General features: G+C 33.5%; 1 protein-coding gene across 1 annotated transcript in view; it reads left to right on the forward strand.

The window, feature by feature from the left end:
- The window catches only part of LOC127541331 (guanine nucleotide-binding protein G(q) subunit alpha), a 394,715-nt gene that overhangs the window by 296,721 nt on the left and 77,797 nt on the right, over window positions 1–20,197 (forward strand). The window contains exon 5 of the mRNA XM_051966618.1: window positions 653–782. Within this exon, the coding sequence (XP_051822578.1) occupies window positions 653–782 (130 nt within the window). The remainder of the gene's footprint in view (window positions 1–652; window positions 783–20,197) is intronic.

The raw sequence follows: 20,197 nt of genomic DNA on the forward strand, positions 1-20,197 counted from the left end.
TTTTCAGACTAGGGAAAAAACAGAATGTCATGTTTTATCATACATGATAATACTTTTGAATATTTGTGTTCAGAAGATATCTATGACATACAAGGTATTTCCTATTGTGTATGGCCAAAGACAAAATACTAAAGTTTTTTTTTCTTATTTCAGGTCAGGATCATGTACTTAAATGCATGATTATTGATGTCTAAGTTTTATTGAACTTTTAAAAGAATGAAACAATGACCTTCCCCTTCTTAACACATAACAAATTATTATTAAATAATATAGTTAATTCTGTTTTCTGGCATTCAATTGATTAGCAACTTTCATTAAGACTCTAATGGACTCTTTCACTTTGAAAGTATGGTGATCATTATTGTTTATAAAAATATCATTGTGGCCACCCTAAGGATAAGTACCTTTATATCATCAAAGAAATATTAAATTATCTGCTTTACAGTTTTAGAACTAATACTAATTGATTTAGTGTATTTTATCTTATTGGATTCATTCTTTTAAAACTGGTTGTCTATGCAACAAGTTGTTTCTTTTTTCAAATTACACCCCACTATTTGTGTTAGTGAACAAAATTCCCTAAGTAAACATGTATTGATTTTTCTTAAGTTTTCCTTACCTGAAATTGATCTGTAATTTTTCACCCATACAGAATGGTGGATGTTGGGGGCCAAAGATCAGAAAGAAGAAAATGGATACACTGCTTTGAAAATGTCACTTCTATTATGTTCCTAGTAGCCCTTAGTGAATATGATCAAGTTCTTGTGGAGTCAGACAATGAGGTAAGTGCACACTGGAAATGCTACTAATCGATCATATTCTTAGTACATAATAGAAGTGATGGTGATGGTGTGTATGTGATTGTGGGTATGAGAAAAGGAGAGGAAGAGAGAGTGAGAACAGAAAAAACAAATGCTCTCTCCTGATCTCTTGCTAGCTGACTTGGGAATCTATTTAATATGCAACAAAAAAACCCACTTACATGTCCAGTTTAGATGCCTATGTGTACTAAAACTTTTGAGAAACCATAGTGTGTATTTATTTATATACATAAATATGTCTCTATTTGCACATACATAGTATGTGTTTATTATAGAAACATATATATATAATTTGAACATATATATTTATATGTCCTAAATCAAGTCTGTTTTACCAGGATGTATGAACAGATATAGTTGCAATTTTAATTTTAACCCCTTGCACTCACTTCACTTCAACAAGCACTTAGTTCTTACCATGTGCCAGACAAATCGACAAATGACAATAACAGCCTTGTGAAGGTCAGTATAATGGCCTTCATATAATTTTTTAGAAGCTTCCTTTGAATAGTAGATCTGGGTATCTTATGGTATGGTAATTAACAAAAGATGTAATTAACCTGGGATTTTTGTTTGTTTTTTGGTTTTGTTTTTTTGTTTTTATCAGTGATGGACAGATAGTCCTGAAGAGAATCTGAAGCTTGATTTTTTTTTTTAGCTGAGGATGGCTCTGTAGCTAAGCCAATTTGAGGATATTATGAACTGCTTTGAGGATTTGGTTCTCTGCTTTTGTAGATTGTTCAGGAATTCTCTAGAATGTTGCCTCTGTGCTAAGTTTTTAGAGATTTGTTCTCATGTTTTGAATTTGGGAGCAAAAAGATGAAAACAAGTGATACACTACTATGAAGAATTATTTTGCAAATGTTTAAATTGTTTTGTGACTGTTTTTTCTGTACATGAAAAGATGTTAGTTAAAAATGTTTATATGGGATATGGGATAAGACTTTTAATCACTTAAGTCTGAGCCCTTGGCTGGTGCAATCTAGGAGATACTCCTGGTGAATGCTGAGATCTATTTCTGTCATATTAACTTAGCTGAATGAGAATTCATAAGTCAGAGGTTAGCAATAATTTGTGTGTGTGTGTGTGTGCATGAACAAAAATAAAAGATGCCAAGTGACAAATGCAACGTGGACTAAATGTAAAAGTTTCCTCTTTTGTTAACATAATTTAGGCATAGTTCCCTTATGCTTTGTAAGCTAATCAGGACTTTCAGGGTGAACTTATATGCAGGATGTCTAAAGATAATATCTGGTGGAATAGTTAATTTTGATTCAAAGGGGATTCTTGCTGAAAAGAAGAGGAAGCTCTTTGCCCTAAAGGGTTAGATTCAATTAGGAAAAGTTAGTCTGCTGTTTGCAAAAGTTCATCTGTTTCATATACATATTGAATTACCTTTAAAAAATTGGTATTGTATCTTCCAAGGTTAACTGAGATAAACCTTGTATATTTTCTGTGTTTGCTCTCAAGGAAATAGAATGTTTACAAGACATGCAGGAGCTGCTGGTCTCAGTTCATTTTAATTTTCTGTCTTTTTTGTTGTTGAAATGAACAAATATCCCATGTACAATATGCCAGCAATTCAGCATCACTTTGCCTTCTATAATACATCCTTGATAAGAATTATATGAGTATCCCTTATATAGATCTACATCCTGAACATATTTGAAAGTAAAATATCAGGTACTGACCACATGCTTAATGTATGATATCCTTTGCCTAAATTTTTCTGCCTTTAGATTTCAAAAGTTTTGTCATGGTTCTTAGAATAAGTATCTGGATCAAGGAAATGCTTCTTTCTAAGAATGTGGTTTGTTCAGTTGTCCAACTGCCAACTCTTTGGATAATTCTCCTCCCTCCCACTAATAGACTGCTCCTTAGCAATAAAGAAAAGCAGCTAAACAAAGCCAGCTCTGAACCTGTAGGCCACCTTTCTAACAAAAAAAAAGAACATGTACTTGGTTATCAGTTTGGATAATAAGCAAAATTGGACAATGTATTTGATCTGAATTCTGCTGTCTTTTAATATTGTTTTTCTTTATAACATTGTGATTGGTATAGATATTTTTCTTTGCTTCTACTTTCTTTGGTCATATAGCTTTGCATACATCTTTCCATGCTCATATGAATTTTTTTATTCATCTTTTGTTATACAGTACAGTAATATCACATAAATTAGTAGTTATATTCCACAATTTATTTAGCTATTCATTTCTCACTTGGTAAGTACTCACTTTGTTTCCATTTTTTTTTGTTACTCCAAAAATGCTGTTCTAAATATTTTGGTACATAATTAGGATAATATAAAATAGTATTTTTTATTTTATTTATTTCTATTTATTTATTTTTTTGCTGAGGCAACTGGGGGTTAAGTCTGAGACCAGATTTGAACTCAGCTCCTCCTGACTTCAGGGCTGGTGCTCTATCCACTGCGCCACTTAGTTTCCCCTAAAATATTATCTTTAAAAAAAAAAGTTCAATACTAAAAAAAATAAAATAAAATATTTTGATATATATGGGAGTTTTTTTTTTTCCTATCTCTCACCTCTTTGGAGCATATGCCCTAGTAGAAGAGTTATTGGATCAAATGGTATAAAACATTTAGTAAATTTTTTTAAGTGTATCATTCTAAATTATTTTCCAGGACATTTGGACCATTTTGACAGTATATTAATGAATTCTTTCAGCTTTGACTATTTCTACTTTTTGTCATCTTTGCCAGTTTTCTGCGTTTAATGTTAAATCTCAAGGTTGTTTCAATTTGCTTTTTTTTATTGTTATCCAACTTCCCTATGTTTACTACTCTGCAGCCTAATTTAAAACAAAGGAAATATCCATAACCACAGTTAAAAAAAAAAAAAAAGCTTACAGGAAGAATAAATTAACCTGAATAACTATTATCAAGTTTTAAATTAGATAGGTTCTTATATTTAATTTTTTGTTTGCCTTTTTTATTTGTAAATATAAGTTTTTTTTTCACTGTTTATACATTTTATAGTTGTGGAAATAAGATTGGCAAGATTATATAAGAAGGATGAGAGATGGGAAAGATTCTCGGATGACTGAGGTTACAAATCTGAGGTTATGATCAAATGAAATAATATTTGTAAAGTGCTTCATACAGTACGCAGTACATGGTGAATGTTTATTACATCCATCCATCTTCCAAGCCTGTCTGAAAAGATAGTGATATTTTTTACAGAATAATACTGGGTTTTACAGTGAGGATATTTTCATTTTGAACATGAGTATGATATGCCTGAAAGACATCCAGGAGATATTCCATGGGTAGCTGACTGTATATGAGTGAAATTCAAGAGAAATTCTGATTTAGGCATCATCTATGTAAAAATGATACTTAACCTGTAAAAATGGATTACAACTTTAAGAAACTGTATGTAAAGAGAGAAAGAAGAAGGCTTAAAACAGAACTCTGATGGTTACCTACACTAAGATGGTAGGAAAAGGATGATGATCTAAAAAAGAGAGATCAGACAAGCAAGGGAACCAGGAGACATCAATGTCAAGAAAACTAATGGAAGAGAGGGAAATGCTACTCATTGTTCTGATCATATCTACAAATTCATTCCTGGTAGCAATGTGAGAACACTTTCATAACCTTGTTTCTATTTGGGCATTTCTTTTGAATTCTCCTTATTTATAAAGTTCTACTTCTCACTATCCCCTCCCTAAATCATTTAAGGATACTCATAGCTAAGAAGTTCTATTTTTTTCCTAAGGCTTAAAAAATATATTCTGTGCATTGGTAGGGTAAAAATGAAAAGAAATTCCTGAAAGGTTATCCTTAGGTTTGAAAACTCATGTTCATCACTTTAATCTAAAGGAGATTTCTTTATTCCTCACCTTGTATATACTTACAAAAATGATCTGAGAAATGATAGACCTGTTCTTATCCTGGAAAGGTAGAGGTAAGTGAGAGCTGAAAGGGGAGAAAAAAAGGAGACTTTGGATTGTGTCTATGCTTTTGATTTAAAAAAAAAAATACTCTGAATACCTTATACTTTAACTTTTATATTGCTGTGCTTTTGTCTGTTCCAACTGAACAGACAAGTGGATTTTTCTGGAGCTTTTTGATATAAATTTCTGCATTTGCTCCATTCAGAAAGACTTCTCACTTGATCCATGTTTTCCCTCTAGCTATCATCTGCCCCATATTTCTCCTCTTTTTTTATGGCTTAATTTAAAATGTCATCTATATAATAGGTGCTTAGTGGCTTAACTTAAAACGGCAGATATATAATAGGAGCCTCCCCTTCCTCTCCTCTCACTTTTTTTTCCACTTTTTTTTGGGGGGGGTAGGGGGTAAGGCAGTTAGGTGACTTTCCCAGGGTCACGTGGCTAGTAAGTATTAAGTGTCTGAGACTGAATTTGAACTCAGGTCCTCCTTATTTCAGTGCTAATGTGCTCCTATTTTGCCATTTAGTTGGCCCCTTTCCTCTCTTAATTTTCAACAACGTAGTTTCTGACTTCCTCACTCAACCAAATCAGTTCTCTCCAAAGTTACTAGTAATCTCTCTGTAGCCTTGAATACTATGGATCACCCTCTTCTCCATAACTAAGTTTTTGTAGTCCTACCCATGGTTTTCCTCCTATCTATTAGACTGTTCTTAATGTCAGTTCCCAAAGATTTGATTGTTATCTCCAAGCTGAAAATTTTTAAATCTACTTATCCAACTCTAATTTCTCCATTGACCTCTAGTATCACATCTCCAATAGCTTATTGGAAATCTTAAACTATGTGTCCTTTAAATATCTTAAATTCAACACATCCAAAATTGAACAGTCTCTTTCCTTCCTTCCCTTGTAACTGTTGAGGGTACCATTGTCTGCCCAGTCACCTTGGTTCGCAATCTCAATTGTCATTCTTGACTCCTCACTCATACTCTCTACATCCAATATGTTGCTAATTTTTATCAATTTTACTTTCATAAGGTCAGTCATATATAACCCCTTTTCTCATGACGCTGACACTTCCCTGGTAGAAGTGTCTACCACCTCATTCTATGACTCTGTCTCATATTGCACAATTCATGTGCAAGTCAAGGTATACCTTCAGAAGTTATTGGTCCTCTCCAAATGAAGGACAAATAACAACAACTACAGCAGCTCTTTAGGTAGTCTCTCTGGCATGAGTCTCTCCTCAATATAGTCCATCTTCTACTCAGTCATTAATCTGGTCTTTCTAAAGCATAGGTTTAACCATGTCACTCTCCCTACTCAATAAATTCCAATTGCTCCCTTTTGCCTTCATTATTAAATATAAACTCTGGTTGGTATTCAGAGTCCCTCACAACTTGACCTCCTCCTCCTTTCCAGTCTTTTTATATCGTACATCCCACCCCTCCAAGTATTTTCTGGTTCAATGACACGACTCTCTTTGCTATTTCTTGGAGAAGACATTTCATCTCTCAACTCTGGGCATTTTCACTGGATGCTTTTTATCCATGGAATACTCTCTCTACATTTCTACCACTTGACTTCCTTGATTTCCTTCCACTCACAGCTAAAAATCCCACCTTTTATAAGAAAATTTTCTTGAACTCCCTCAATTATAGTACTTTTTCTCTATTGACTATGTCCAATTAATCTTGCATGTAGCTTATTTGTACATAAAAGCAATTGTTTTCATATATCTCACAAGTTTGACTATGGGTTTTTTAAGAGCAGGAACTGTTTTTGCTTTTCTTTATATCCCCAGCACTTAATACAGCAATAATAGCAACTTAAGAAATGTTTATCGACTGTCTGACCTCCTAAGAGTGCACTGAAATGATGAGGCACTAGCTCTCTTTTGGGATGCTGATATGGAAACTTTTTGTAATTTCCTTCATGGTGACTTCCAGGACAGTTACTTGTAGGGAGTAAGCTATAGTACCAGAAGTAAATTCATAGGGCCATCTACTTCAGGTATGATTACAGCAGTCAGCTATTTACATAAATATAGCTCAGTTTATCAGTGTATTTTTGATCAAGTATTTTTTTTTTTAATTCTTCACTGATTTCATTCAGATGTATGAACTCTGAGGGGAAGGGAGACATTTCCAGGATCACTGTACTTTCTTATTTACCACATGAGTTCACCGGTCAGCCTGATTACTCCTAACTGAATTTATATAACATTTTAAAGGATCTCAAAGCACTTTAGGCATTGTACAATAATCTTACTTGTGTGCTTTTTAAATAATGGGAATCTCTACAAATTACACTAGATAAATATTTGTGAATTTTATTGGCAAATGTTAGTTTTTTAAGAACTTAGATGAACATTTTAAAGACTCCTCAAGATACTGACTCTTGTTCCACCCATCCTCTCCCCAAATTGTGCAGCTAACCAGAAAAGGTTAAGTCAACCTAAGGTTGAAAAGGTAAAGTCCATGTGAAGTTATGCAAAACATAGGTCTCCTTCTCCCCCAGAAAAAAACTCTCAAGAAAAAAATGAAAGTTTAAAAAAGTATGCTTTGATTTGCATTCAGAGGCAATTAATTCTTTCTCTGAGTATGGATAGCGTTTTTCATAAGTCTTTCAGAGTAGTCTTGGATCATTGTATTGCTGAGAATAGCAGTCATTCCACAGCTGATCATCCCACACTTTTGCTATTATTAGCAAATGTACACAGTATATTTCACTTTGCTTAAGCTCTTGGAGGACTTCCCAAGTTTTTCTGATAGCATCCTGCTCATCATTTCTTATAGAACAATAATATTCTTTCATAATGCTATACCCCAATTTATTCAGCATTCCCCAATTGTTAGACATCTCCTCAATGTCCAATTCTTTGACCTGAGAAAAGAGCTGCTATAAATATTTTTATACATATAAGTTCTTTTTAAAAAATCTCTTTTAGATTTCATGCTTAGTAGTGGTATTGTTAGGTCAATGATTTTATAAGCATTTGGGATATAAATGATCTTTTGATCCTTTATCAATTGGGGAATGGCTCTTTTTTTAAATCAATTTAACTCAGTACCCTATACATTTGGGAAACGCTTCAAAATTCTTTTCATAATAACTGTTGTTAACTCTCCCACATTTATTGTATTCTCTCTTTCCTTTCACCCTGTACTTTATCAAAAGTGCTTTGGTCTGACCATTCCCTCCCCCTCTCTTCTGTAATACCCCTCTTCTCTTATCCCCTTTCCTTTCTACTTTCCTGCTGGGTAAGAGAGATTTCTATACTAATTTTGAGTGTGCATGTTATTTCCTCTTTGAGCCAATTCTAATGAGAGTAAGGTTCACTCACTTCTCTTTCTTCCCCCTCTTTCCCTCCATTGTAAAAAACTTTTTCTTGCTTTTCTATGGCATGTAATTTACACCATTCCACCTCTCCCTTTCCATTTCTCTCAAGACATTCCTCTCTCACCCCTTTATTTTTTTAAATATTATCTCTTCATATTCACCTCACCTCTGTGCCCTTTATCTATACATACTCCTTCTAGCTGCCATAAAAATGCAGTTCTCATAAGTTACAAAGATAATCTTCCCATTTAGGAATGTAAACAGATAAACCTTATGATTTCTCCTTCCTGATTGCCTTCTTACACTTCTCATGAGTTCTGTATTTGAAAATTAAATTTTCTGTTCATCTCTACTCTTGTCATCACAAATGGTTGAACATCCTCTATTTCATTGAATGGTCCACCTTTTCCCCTAAAGGTTTATACTTAGTTTTGCTGGGTAGGTGATTTTTAGTTGTAATTCTAGCCCCATTTTTCTCTGAAATATTATATTCTATTCCAAACCTTATGATCCTTTAATATAGAAGCTGCTAAATCATGCATTATTCTGACTGGCTATACTATACTTGTTTCATTCTGGCCGCATACAATATTTTCTACTTGACCTGGGAACTCTAGAATTTGGCCATAATATTCTAGGGAGTTTTCATTTTGGAGATCTCTTTCAGGAAGTAATCAATAGATTCTTTCAATTTCTGTTTTACCCTCTGGTTCTAGAATATCAGGACAGTTTTTCATAATTTCTTTAAAAAGAATGTCTAGGCCCTTCTTTCAAATGTACAGATTGAGCCCTTCCATCGGAATGAATCTTTCCATTGGGGCTAGTCTTAGGCATGACCTCCTTAAAAGCCTCCATAAAGGATATATCCACTCCACTGGAGATCACATGTACTTACTTTTTTGAGCTGGATGATTCCTTGGCCAACCCCATAATATTGAGAAGAAGAAGCTGAGATCCTAATAAGCTATACAGTTAGGGAATGGCAAAAACCTAAATTTGAACTCAGATCTCTTACTCTGTATCTAGAGATCTTTTTACATCCTTTAGGTCTGTTAATATATTGTGGGTATCAATGCCAAATTCAATATCTTTTGTCACTCAGTTTATTCATAATCAAACTTCTGATCTACATCTCATAAAGATTTAAAAGAGATGTTGGGTTCTTCAAAACTCAATGAATTAGAAGCTCTAAGAGGATCTTTGAATCTTCTGTTTTGGTGTTGGGAACAGACTGCTGCCTGAGGACAAGTAGAGCTAAATAGGAAGAGGCTCACTACCAGAAAGTTGGCCCCAAGTGATGCATTCTTTGGCCATAAGAATCCATGAAACACTTTGTTTTCTAATAAAAATAAATCATCACAGTGGGCATGAACAAATGCCAGCTGCTGGCAGAACACAGTCTGCATGTAAAACCCACAGGGGAGGATACAGGAATGAGGTGGAAAAGTGGCCTCTTTTTCCATGCTTCCAAGGGATAGGCAGTCAATGGAAATGGGGAGAGTGAAGAACAATATCTTTGCAAATCTTTACAGGCCCTTTAAAATTATAACCCATCTGTCAGCAAAGAACCACCCCCTCAAAGGAGTTGGAACATTGGGGATAGATACACTAAGCACAGTTCTTCCTCCAGTGCTGTTCTGTGAACTCAAATACCCGATATGGCACAATGTGCCAACCTTTACGAAATAGAGGTATTGTAAGAGCCAGTGTCCATAGGGTCCAACCAAGGGTGTTGTCCTTAAATAACATCCCTCTTCTGTGAAAGAGGCCCAAATAAAATGGTCTGTAGCTCTAGAATTCCAATATGATATGTATGTACTTTTTGATGTAACTAAATGAAGCAGAAGCTTCAGGAAAAGAAGATAATCTTAAAAGCACTAAGTGGACATGAAGCATGGGGAGACTGTTGGATGTAGTGAAGGCAGAAAAGGATTTGGAGGCGAGAAGCATACGTCCAGAATTTTTAAAGATGCAGAAGGGTCACCTGGGGACAAATACCAGAAGGATTTACTATCAAGAGAACCACTGATTTGTAGCAGTTGTATCTAAAAGTACAAATTATAAGACCTTAGAGCTTATTGAAATTTGAAAAAAAGAAACACAAGGCTATAAATTTTTTTAAAAAGTAACAACAATAAATTAGCAAGATTTTCTTGATTTTATCACTTCTATGTCAGCCCTAACTCTTTCCATGAACCATAAGATTTGGTATATTACCAAAATAATGGCATAAATAAAAAAATTTAAATGCCTGTCCAATATAGAGATAATAATAGAATTTTTTAAAACTGGGTCTTTCTTTCTCAAGTAAGTATGAAGACAACTTAAAGATCCTATCCTATAGGATTCTATATAAGAGCTTTACTCCTGTTTGATCTTATTATCCCATCTCTAGGCAGCCTGGTAGTTGGTTCCCTATTTCTGGGAATTCATTATATTGATGCTGGACTTAGTTTGGATGTCTGATCAGCTCAGCTCATTGCAGTTCAAAATTCCTGAGCTCAAGAAATCCACCAGGCTTAGCTTGTCTGGTAGAAGGATTCCATACCCAGCCTAATTATGGATTATTACTGGAAACTGGCATCATTTCATTATGTTACAATATAAGCTTCTGGAGGGCAGAATCTCTTTCACTTTTGGTTTTATATTGATATTATTCAAATTTTTTTCACAAACCTCCTTATGTTTTAGTTCCCATAGTTATAAAATGAGAATAATATAGTTCCAACTTTGTAGGTTTTTGTGTAAGGTTTGAGTTAGATAATATTTTAAAAGGCTAAAAAAATTTGAAAGTGCTATATAAATATTCATTCACTAATGGTGTTCAGACATTGCCAAGCTGGTCAGATATTGGCTGGATGTCACATTGATCCCGGTATTATTTGAGTAGGATAGAGAGGGTACTTTTTCCAGTATTCTGGGAATCTTTAAACTTTGCCTTTCCTCATCCATCCTTCACACCTGAATTTTTCTATCTTTTCCTAAACTGAAGAGAACTATAGAAATTCTTTCTTTTCTCCATTTGGAAGCATTTGGCACACAATACCTCTAATTTTAGAGAGCTAACATGATTTAGAGAGGCCATGTGAGTTGGGAGTCATGAAAATATAGGTTTAAATCTCAACTCAGACACTAAAAAACTATGTAAGCTGGGCAAGTCATTTAAATATTCTGTGTTTTTCCATCAATGGCTTCTAAAATCCCTGCTAGATCTAAATCTATGCTCTCCCAGAATATAGTGCACAGAAGCTGATAAATTCTACTTGTGTCTTGCTAAGTTTTATTAAAATAATTGTAGATATCTCTAGTCCTTACATCACCTTCATTTGTTTCTTTTTTCATCACCACTTTTTAAAAATATATCCCTCCCTACCTATCGGGTTGTCCCTCACAAAAAATAAAAATAAAAAAGGTGGGCAAAAACACTTCAGCAAAACTAACCTAGACCATCAACTTATTTTGATAGTATATGCAATGTTCCATGCTTATATTCTCTCACCTATGCAAAGAAAGGAAGAAGAGATGCCTTTGTTCTTCTCTTTTCCAAAGTCATTATAAATTTATATCATTTTGTTTTAGGCTTTTTTGATTATTCCATTTACATTTATTGTAATCATTGGATACATTACTTCATTTTTGAATCAGTTCATATATTTCTTTCCTTGCTTCTCTGAATTATTCATATTTATACTTTTATAAGACACAGGAATATTCCATTGTGTATCATAATTTGGTTGGCCATTCCCCAATCAATGTCACTTTCTGAGTCCTTGATCTGCATATATTCCATAAGTAGCATAATTTTGCTATGATTAGATTACTTCAAATAAGAATTTGCAATATTTCATTTCATATAGTCACAGAATCTTTATAGTCACAGTTGTGACAAACTGAGAATATGTTTTTAAGATAATTGTAGAACCTTAGAGTTGGATAGAACCTCACTAAACATTTATTTTGAACTACAGCACAAAAAAGAATTCCAGCATACTCAGCAAGTATAATGACTTTTTTTAAATTAAAAATAAATAATAGTACATGAATTGTGAATATAGTCTATTGTCAGCTAATAAAGAAAACTAAGGAATGGGAGTAAAACTGTGGGTCTTCCAACAAAGCAAGTTCTCATTTTCAGGCTCAGAATTTCAAAGGAATAAGGGAATAAACAATGTCTCTCTCTCTCAGCTGTCCAAAAATACTCATGTATTAACATTTTGCCAGTCTAAGCAACATTCCAAATGTCACTACTATATTAAATTAACATCTTAGACTCCTCCCCCCAAAAAACCTTGGTTCCTCAGGTGTTAATCCTAATCTCTGATGACCAACTTAAAGAATACTGAAAACTTTTTGAAAAACCACTTATTTTGCTAAAAGCAGAGAAAATAAATATAATTGTTCTTCTATAGGTATATTAACTAAAATAAAATGTAAATAGGAGTAAATATAGAGGGCTTAAAATGCCATGCTGAAGGAGTATTTTTTACTCTAGATAGAGTAGGGGTCCCCTGAAGATTTTTGAGCAAAGGAGTGTCATAGTCAGAACTGTATCACAGGAAAAATGCCTAAGAAACTTATGTGGAGAGAGGGAGGAGCCAAGATGGCAGAGTAAAGGCAGGGGCTCACTTGATTTCTCCCAAATTTGTCTTCAAACAACTTTAACATAACACTTCCAAACAAATTCTGGAGCAGCAGAATCAATTAAAGGACAGGGTGAAACAACATTTCAATCCAAGGCAACTTAGAAGATTGTTAGAAAAGGATATCTTGTTGGGGTGAGAATGAAGGATAGTTCAATACAGGCTGCTCACTTTAAGCCAGCAGCAAAAAGCACATTGGCAAACAGTAGGATGTGCCCAGCAAGCCAACAGTACTTAGCAAACCAACAACAGGATGAGCTGGCAAACCAACAGCATCTCAGCAAGCCAGCAGCAGATCTTGGGGGTGGGGGGGATTACCTTCTCAGCACACAAATGGTGAGAAGATGGGACAACTTGTCAGAAAGAGATTATTGAGCACACTTTGCTTGCACTGGGACTCAGGTCACAGGCCTGAGTCATAGTCTAAGGTGAAGAAGTCACAGCTACAGGAGAGTAGGGAGTCTGATCATAGTTCCAGGGTGGAAAAAAATAATGCTTGAGTTTGCTCACAAATCATATCATAGACCAAGAGAGCAGTGACCATGTCTCTTCTTAAAACATACTTGGAAGAACTTAAATTTTATAGACTCCAGGAACTAGCTCTGAAAATAGCTACACACACAAAAAAAAAAAAAAAAATTGAAGCTTGGGACAGTGCCCCTTCTACCTTGGGAAGAATTCCCATCTTTGACATAAAGTTAAAATTATGAAATGGGCTGATAAAATGAACAAGCAACAAAAACAGAAAAGAGCGTGATCATATAATGTTGCTATGGTGACAGCTAAGATAAAAAAACAAACTCAAGAGGAAAACAATGTCAAAATATATACATGCAAGTCTTCAAAGGAAATAAAAGTGAGGTGGAATCAGATCCAAAAAGATTTACTGGAAGAGCACAAAAAATTTTAGAAATCAAGTAAGAGAAGCAAAGAAAAATTGAAAAAGAAATGAGAATGATACAAGAGAATCATAAAAAAAAAAAAGATCTAACAACTTGGTAAAGGAAGCACAAAAAATGGAGAAAAGATGTATAAAAATTCACGGAAGAAAACAACTCCTTAAGAAACAAAATTTATCAAATGGAAAAGGAAGTATAAAAGCTCACAGAAGAAAATAACTCCTTAAAAAAGTATAATTGGCCAAACATCCAAAAACTTGCTAAAGAAGAATTAGAAATGAGCAGTGAAAGCTAATGATTCAATAAGGCATCAAAAAACAATAAAAAACCAAATCAAAAGAATAAAAAAAAAAAAAAATAGAAGGAAATGTTAAATATCCTATTGGGAAAACAACAGACCTGGAAGATAGATCCAAGAGAGAGAATTTTTAAAATACTGGATTATCTTATAGCCATGTTCACAAAAAGAACTTGAACATCATCTTTCAAGAAATTATCATTGGAAACTATCCTGATATTATAGAACCAGAGTGTAAGATAGAAATTGAAAGAATCCACCAATCCACCTTCTGAAAAAGATCCCAAGATGAAAATTCTCAGGAATACTATAACCAAATTCCAGATCTCACAGATCAAGGAAGAAATACTGCAAGCATCCAGAAAAAAAATTGAAATTCATGGAGCCACAGTCAGGATAGTACAGGATTTACCAGCTTAATTTACCATTAAAGGGTCAGAGGACTTGATATATAATATTTCGGAGGGCAAAGGAGCTAGAATTATAATTAAAAATCACTTGTCTAGAAAAACTAATGACTGTAATTCTTCAGAGGAAAAAATTGGATATTTAATGAAATACAAGACTTTAAAACATTCCTGAAGAGAAAAGATCAGAGCTGAACTGAAAATCTGACATTCATATACAAAACTCAAGAGAAGCATAAAATGATAAACAGGAAAAAGAAAACACAAGGGAGTCAATAAGGTTGAACTGTTTACATTCTTGCATGGGAAGATGATACTTGTAACTTGTAATTTTCTCATTATTAGGGAAGTTAAGAGCATACATAGAAAGCATAGGTGGGGTTGAATTGTCTAAAAATAAAATGAAGGGGGAGAAAAAATACATGGTGAAAGGGGAAAAGAGAGAGGTAGAATAAAAGAAGAACAAGAGAGCTTTTACAGTATGGGGGGAAAGGGGAAAGGTAGAAGGAAGTGCTTCACCTTTATTGTCATTGGAATTGGTTCAAAAAGTGAATAACATACATACATACTCAGTTGGGTATAGAAATCTATCTTATTCTACAGGGAAGTGGAAGAGAAAGGGAATATCAGAAAAGGAAGAGGTTGATAGAAGGAAGGGCATATAGAGAGAGAGAGTTGTCAGAATTAAAACACTTTTGAGGAGAGACAGAGTAAAAGGAGAGAGAGGAATAGGGTGGAGGGAAATACATTGTTAGTAATTATAATTGTGAATGTGAAACTTGCCTATAAAATGAAAGTGGATAGCAGAGTAAATTAAGAATCAAAATCATGTGATTTCAAAGAGGCCTGGAGAGACTTACATGAACTGATGCTATGTGAAGTGGATAGAAACAGATCATTGCAAACAGCAATGGCAAGATTACACTATGATGGATGTGGCTCTTTTCAACGAGAAGATTTAGACCAGTTCCATGGGTCTTGTGATAAAGAGAGCCATCTGCATCCAGAAGAGGATTGTGGGGACTGAGTGTAGGTCAGTACTATGTTGTGATCATCAACACAACATAGTACTCTCACTTTTTTCATTGTTATTTGCTTGCATTTTGTTTTCTTTCTCATTTTTTTTCCTTTTTGATCTGATTTTTCTTGTGTAGCATGATAATTATGGAAATATGTGTAGAAGAATTGCACACATTTAACATAATTAGATTATTTGCTGTCTAAGAGAGGTAAAGGAGGGAAAAAATTGGAATACAAGGTTTTTTACAAGGGTGAATGTTGAAAATTATCTATGCATATGTTTTGAAAATGAAAAAAATTAATAAAAAAGGAAAAAAGAATAAAAATTCTGCAATATGTTATTTACAAGAAACATGCATACAAAGTAAAGTTAAAGGGTTGGAACATAATATATTTAGCCTTCAATTGAAGTAAAAAAAAAAAAAAGAAGCACGGGTTAGTAATCATAATTTCAGTCAAAGCAAAAATAGATATAATAAAAAGAGATAGAAATTACACATTATTAAAGATACCAAAGACAATGAAGTAATATCAGTATTAAAATATATGTATTAAATGGTATAGGATCCAGTTTTTAAAGAAAGAGCTTCACAAATTGCAGGAAGAAATAGATAGTAAAATTATACTTGTAGGGGACTCAGCCTGTGAAGGAAATCAAAAATGCAAGTGGACAAAAACAGAGGGGTTGGAAATGCTATGTAGTGGTTCACACTCAATTCCCAAAGTTCTTTCACTGGGTGTAGCTGGTTCTATTCATTATTGAACAAATGGAACTGGTTTGGTTCATCTCATTTGTTGAAGAGAACCACATCCATCAGAATTGATCATCATACAGTATTGTTGTTGAAGTATATAATGGATTCCTAGTCCTGCTCATTTCACTCAGCATCAATTCATGTAAGTCTCTCCCTCTGGAAAATATTAAATGGGAATAAGAAAGAACATGCCTTTCTTTCAGTCTTAGATAGCATCCATGCAAAAATAGATCATGTATTAGAATATTAAAATGCAGAACCAAATGCAGAAAAGAAAAAAATATAACTGCATTCTTTTCACATCTTAAGATGATAAAAATTACACACAATAAAAGGTCATAGAAAAATAAATTAAGAATTAATTGGAAATTAAATAATCCAGTTCTTAAAAAATGAGAACAAAGAACAAATCAGTAAGTTCATTAATGAGAATGATTATGACATAGCATAACCAAAATGTATGGGATGTAATCAAATCAGTACTTTGGGGAAAATTTATTTCTCTCTATGCTTACATCAATAAGATAAAAAGAACAAATTTTAAATTCCCAATTAAGTACCAAATTGGAAATCTCAATAATCAAAAGAGGGATGAATAAAATCAAAAGTAAGAAAACTATTGAACTAATAAATAAAATAAGGAACTGGTTTTATGGGAGGGATAATAAAAATAAATAAACTATTGGTTAATTTGATATTTTTAAAAAGAAGGAAATCAAATTACCAGTATCAAAAAATGAAAAGAGCAAATTTATTACCAGTGAGGAGGAAATTAAAGCAATTATCAGAAACTCTTTTTTCCAATTATATGCCAATAAATCTGGCAACCTAAATGAAATGTATGAATGTTAGTGAGGAAATATTTGGTATGTGTTTTCTTTCATAACATGAATTATTTAAATGAAAATGTTTTATATGATTATGCACATGTAACATGTCAAATTGCTTTTCTTCTTAGGGAAAAGACAAAGGTGGAGAAGGACCAAATTTGGAACTCAAAATTTAAAAATGAAGATTAAAAATATTTTTACATGTAATGGGGGGGGGAGAGAATTTTTTAGAAAGAAGTTAAATAAGAAAGGGTAAGAGATGAGAGATGGAACTTAGAAAACCAAGTAGGAGGCTGTTGTAATAATCCAAGTAGGAAGTATTGAATTAGGATAGTGCTGTGCGAAAACAAGGGCATGACTTATTGCAATCTACCTTTCTCCAGCAATATGCTGATACCTTGTCTAATGTTCAAAAATTATATGCAAACTTTTCAGGGCATGGTTTCATTGCATTGACTCTATCTGTGATGTAAAAGTGCCTTTGTGCCAGTGCAGTCCTATGTGAAAAGGAGAGTGTGTGTCTTTATATGTGTATGTATGTGTATTTGTGTATCTGTATCTGTGTCTGTGTGTCAGTTGTGTATGTGAAGCATTAGGAGTACCATAGAAAAGAATATAATGCTATAAAAACTACAGTATCATGTTTAAATCTAAGTAGTGAAAGACAGAAATTTATGTTCCCCATTACTGATGACATCCCATTTCCTGAACTTGGAAGAATAATCTTTTAGTCTCAAATACAAACAAGGGCTTAATTGAGCTCACTTAATAAATTTTAAATGTTGTAATAATAATAGTCAGCAGACATTTATTTAATGCTTACTATGTGCCAATCACTGTGTTAAAGTTTGGAGACATAAAAAAAGGTAAAGAAGCTCACAACTAGTGAGGGAGTTAACATACAAACAATTATGTAGAAACAAGCTATATACTGGATAAATTTAATATAATCTATAGAGGAAAGGCACCAGATTGAGAGGGACAGGGAAAGACTTCTTATAGAAGATATGGTTTTAGCTGGGACTTGAAAAAATCAGGGAAATCAAGAGACAGAAATGTTTCCAGTCTCCCCTTTCCAGACTTTACTGAATATAGTCTGATCATTTACTATTCTGCTCAAAAAGTTATAATGACTCCCTATTGCTTCTGAGATAAAATGCAAATTCATCTAGTATTCAAGAGTCAGCTCTCAGAGCCTAGCATTTAATCAATACTTACTAAAATTAAAATTTAATAAGTTAAACAAAATTAAATTGGGCAGCTTGGTGGTATAGTGGACAGAGTGTTAGGCCTAGAGTCAGAAAGGCCTGATTTCAAATTCAATCTGAGACACTGATCATCTATGTGACAATAAGCAAGTCACTTAACTTCTGTGTCTCAGTTTCCTCATCTGTAAAATGGGGTAAGAATAGTACCACAGTAGTGAGGATCAAATGTGATGATATTTGTAAAATGCTTAGCACAGTTTCTCCTAGATAATAAGGTATATATAAATGCTAGCTATTATTATCACATGTTGTTTGAGTAAATTAATTGGATAACTATGTCTAGAGACAAAGAGAAGGATATTAAAGAGAATCTTAAACAGAGAATTTTAAAAATAAATTTATAAAACAGTTTTATAGAATTAGAACTTAAAGGGACCTTAGAGATCTTATCTAGAGGTTCTTAATCTTCTTTAATGTTTTGAATACTTCTAGCAATCTTGTGAAGCCTGTGGACCCCTTCTCAGAATAACATTTTGAAATACTTAACATAAAGCATTTGGATTACAAAGAAAACCCATTATATTGAAATACAATTATGAAAAAATATTTTAAACAAATTTATGAACCTGAGATTAAAATTTGGGCCAAAATGTTGGGGGGAGGGGGTTGGTTTTTTGTTTTTGATTTTTTCCCCACATAGTAGTAAGCAAGATCCAGCCTTTCTTGATTCCAAATCCGTATCTGTTTTACTACAATCCCTTTTGAAGAATCCCCCTCTAGCTAGGGAGCTTATGTAACTTGCAAGGCTTTTGTTTATTTGTTTTAAAAAGTACTCTTCCTTGGGATCTCTTCTCATTTCCCAGCAATTTCTTAGAAGAAAAAAGATGAAAGTACAAGTCTCTGTGAAAATAAGTACAAACTACTGATTGAAGAGACCACACAGCACAGCACATGATCAATATTTCTTATACTGAGCACTGATTCATTCATAACATGTCTGTAAAAATGAAGCCATTTTTAACTAGCCATAATAATGCAGCTGAAAGAGTACATTTAAATAAGGGAGAGATTTACTGAGGCCAGCCAGCTAGTCTCTCAGCACTGATTTCCTTGTCTCAAAAAAAAAAAATCTGAATGTTGAGATGGAAAAGTTTACATGAAATTTTAACCAACAATGTACAATCAAATGACAATATATCAGGCCCAGAGCCAGGGCCTATTCTTCCATTGGCCATTTTCAAAACCATGAATTTAACCAGCTTGAATTTTTTTTTCCTATGGACCATTAGATTATGCCTTTCTAAATGAAAGATTTACTTTTTAATGTATTTCCTCAAGATTTAACACTTTATCTTTAGTTAAATCTCCAAAGAAACTGATATTTTTATATACTATGATTACAATAGATAAATCAATAGAGAGATAAATAATAAGGGTGTATATAGTAAATGAATAGATTATAGATTTTTTCCTAACATCAGCCTGGAAGAAAGTAAGGGAACATGGAGACCAAATAAATTATCTCTAAGGTACTATTCTTCATCTTATGAGTATATGAACCTGTATTTCCAACTGGTAATCCATAACCTGCCTTAACAATCAGGAGCCCAGAATATTAACTATATATGTTTAGAATGGGTGATTGAAATAATAACAGCTATTTGTCAAAAGAGACAAGCTCTTGTTTGATTTTTGGCACTTGACATCCCGACTTAAATCAAAGAATAAATCTTAAAATAGTAGTGATAGAAGTGGTTTGAGGTTTTGACCTGTGGTTTTACTGGTGTAAGGAACTCCCAGTGGGGAAATTCTATCCTACAAATCTGGCAACTATTCTGAGGCTTAGTCTTAGAGAATTGCCTAAATCACTGACAAGTTGAGTAAGTGAGTAAGGTTACATAGTATCTTTAGGACTTTATCCCAGGTCTTCCCAATTATGAAGTCAGATTTCTGTCTACTAGATTATGCTGCTTTTTTGTGAAAGAAGAATTCTAATTTTTATTTCTAAAATAATAGCTAATCATTTCATCAGGTCAATAGATAATGTTGAAAAGAATGTTGG

Source organism: Antechinus flavipes, chromosome 1, assembly GCF_016432865.1.
Source record: "Antechinus flavipes isolate AdamAnt ecotype Samford, QLD, Australia chromosome 1, AdamAnt_v2, whole genome shotgun sequence".
Classification (NCBI taxonomy): Eukaryota; Metazoa; Chordata; class Mammalia; order Dasyuromorphia; family Dasyuridae; genus Antechinus; species Antechinus flavipes.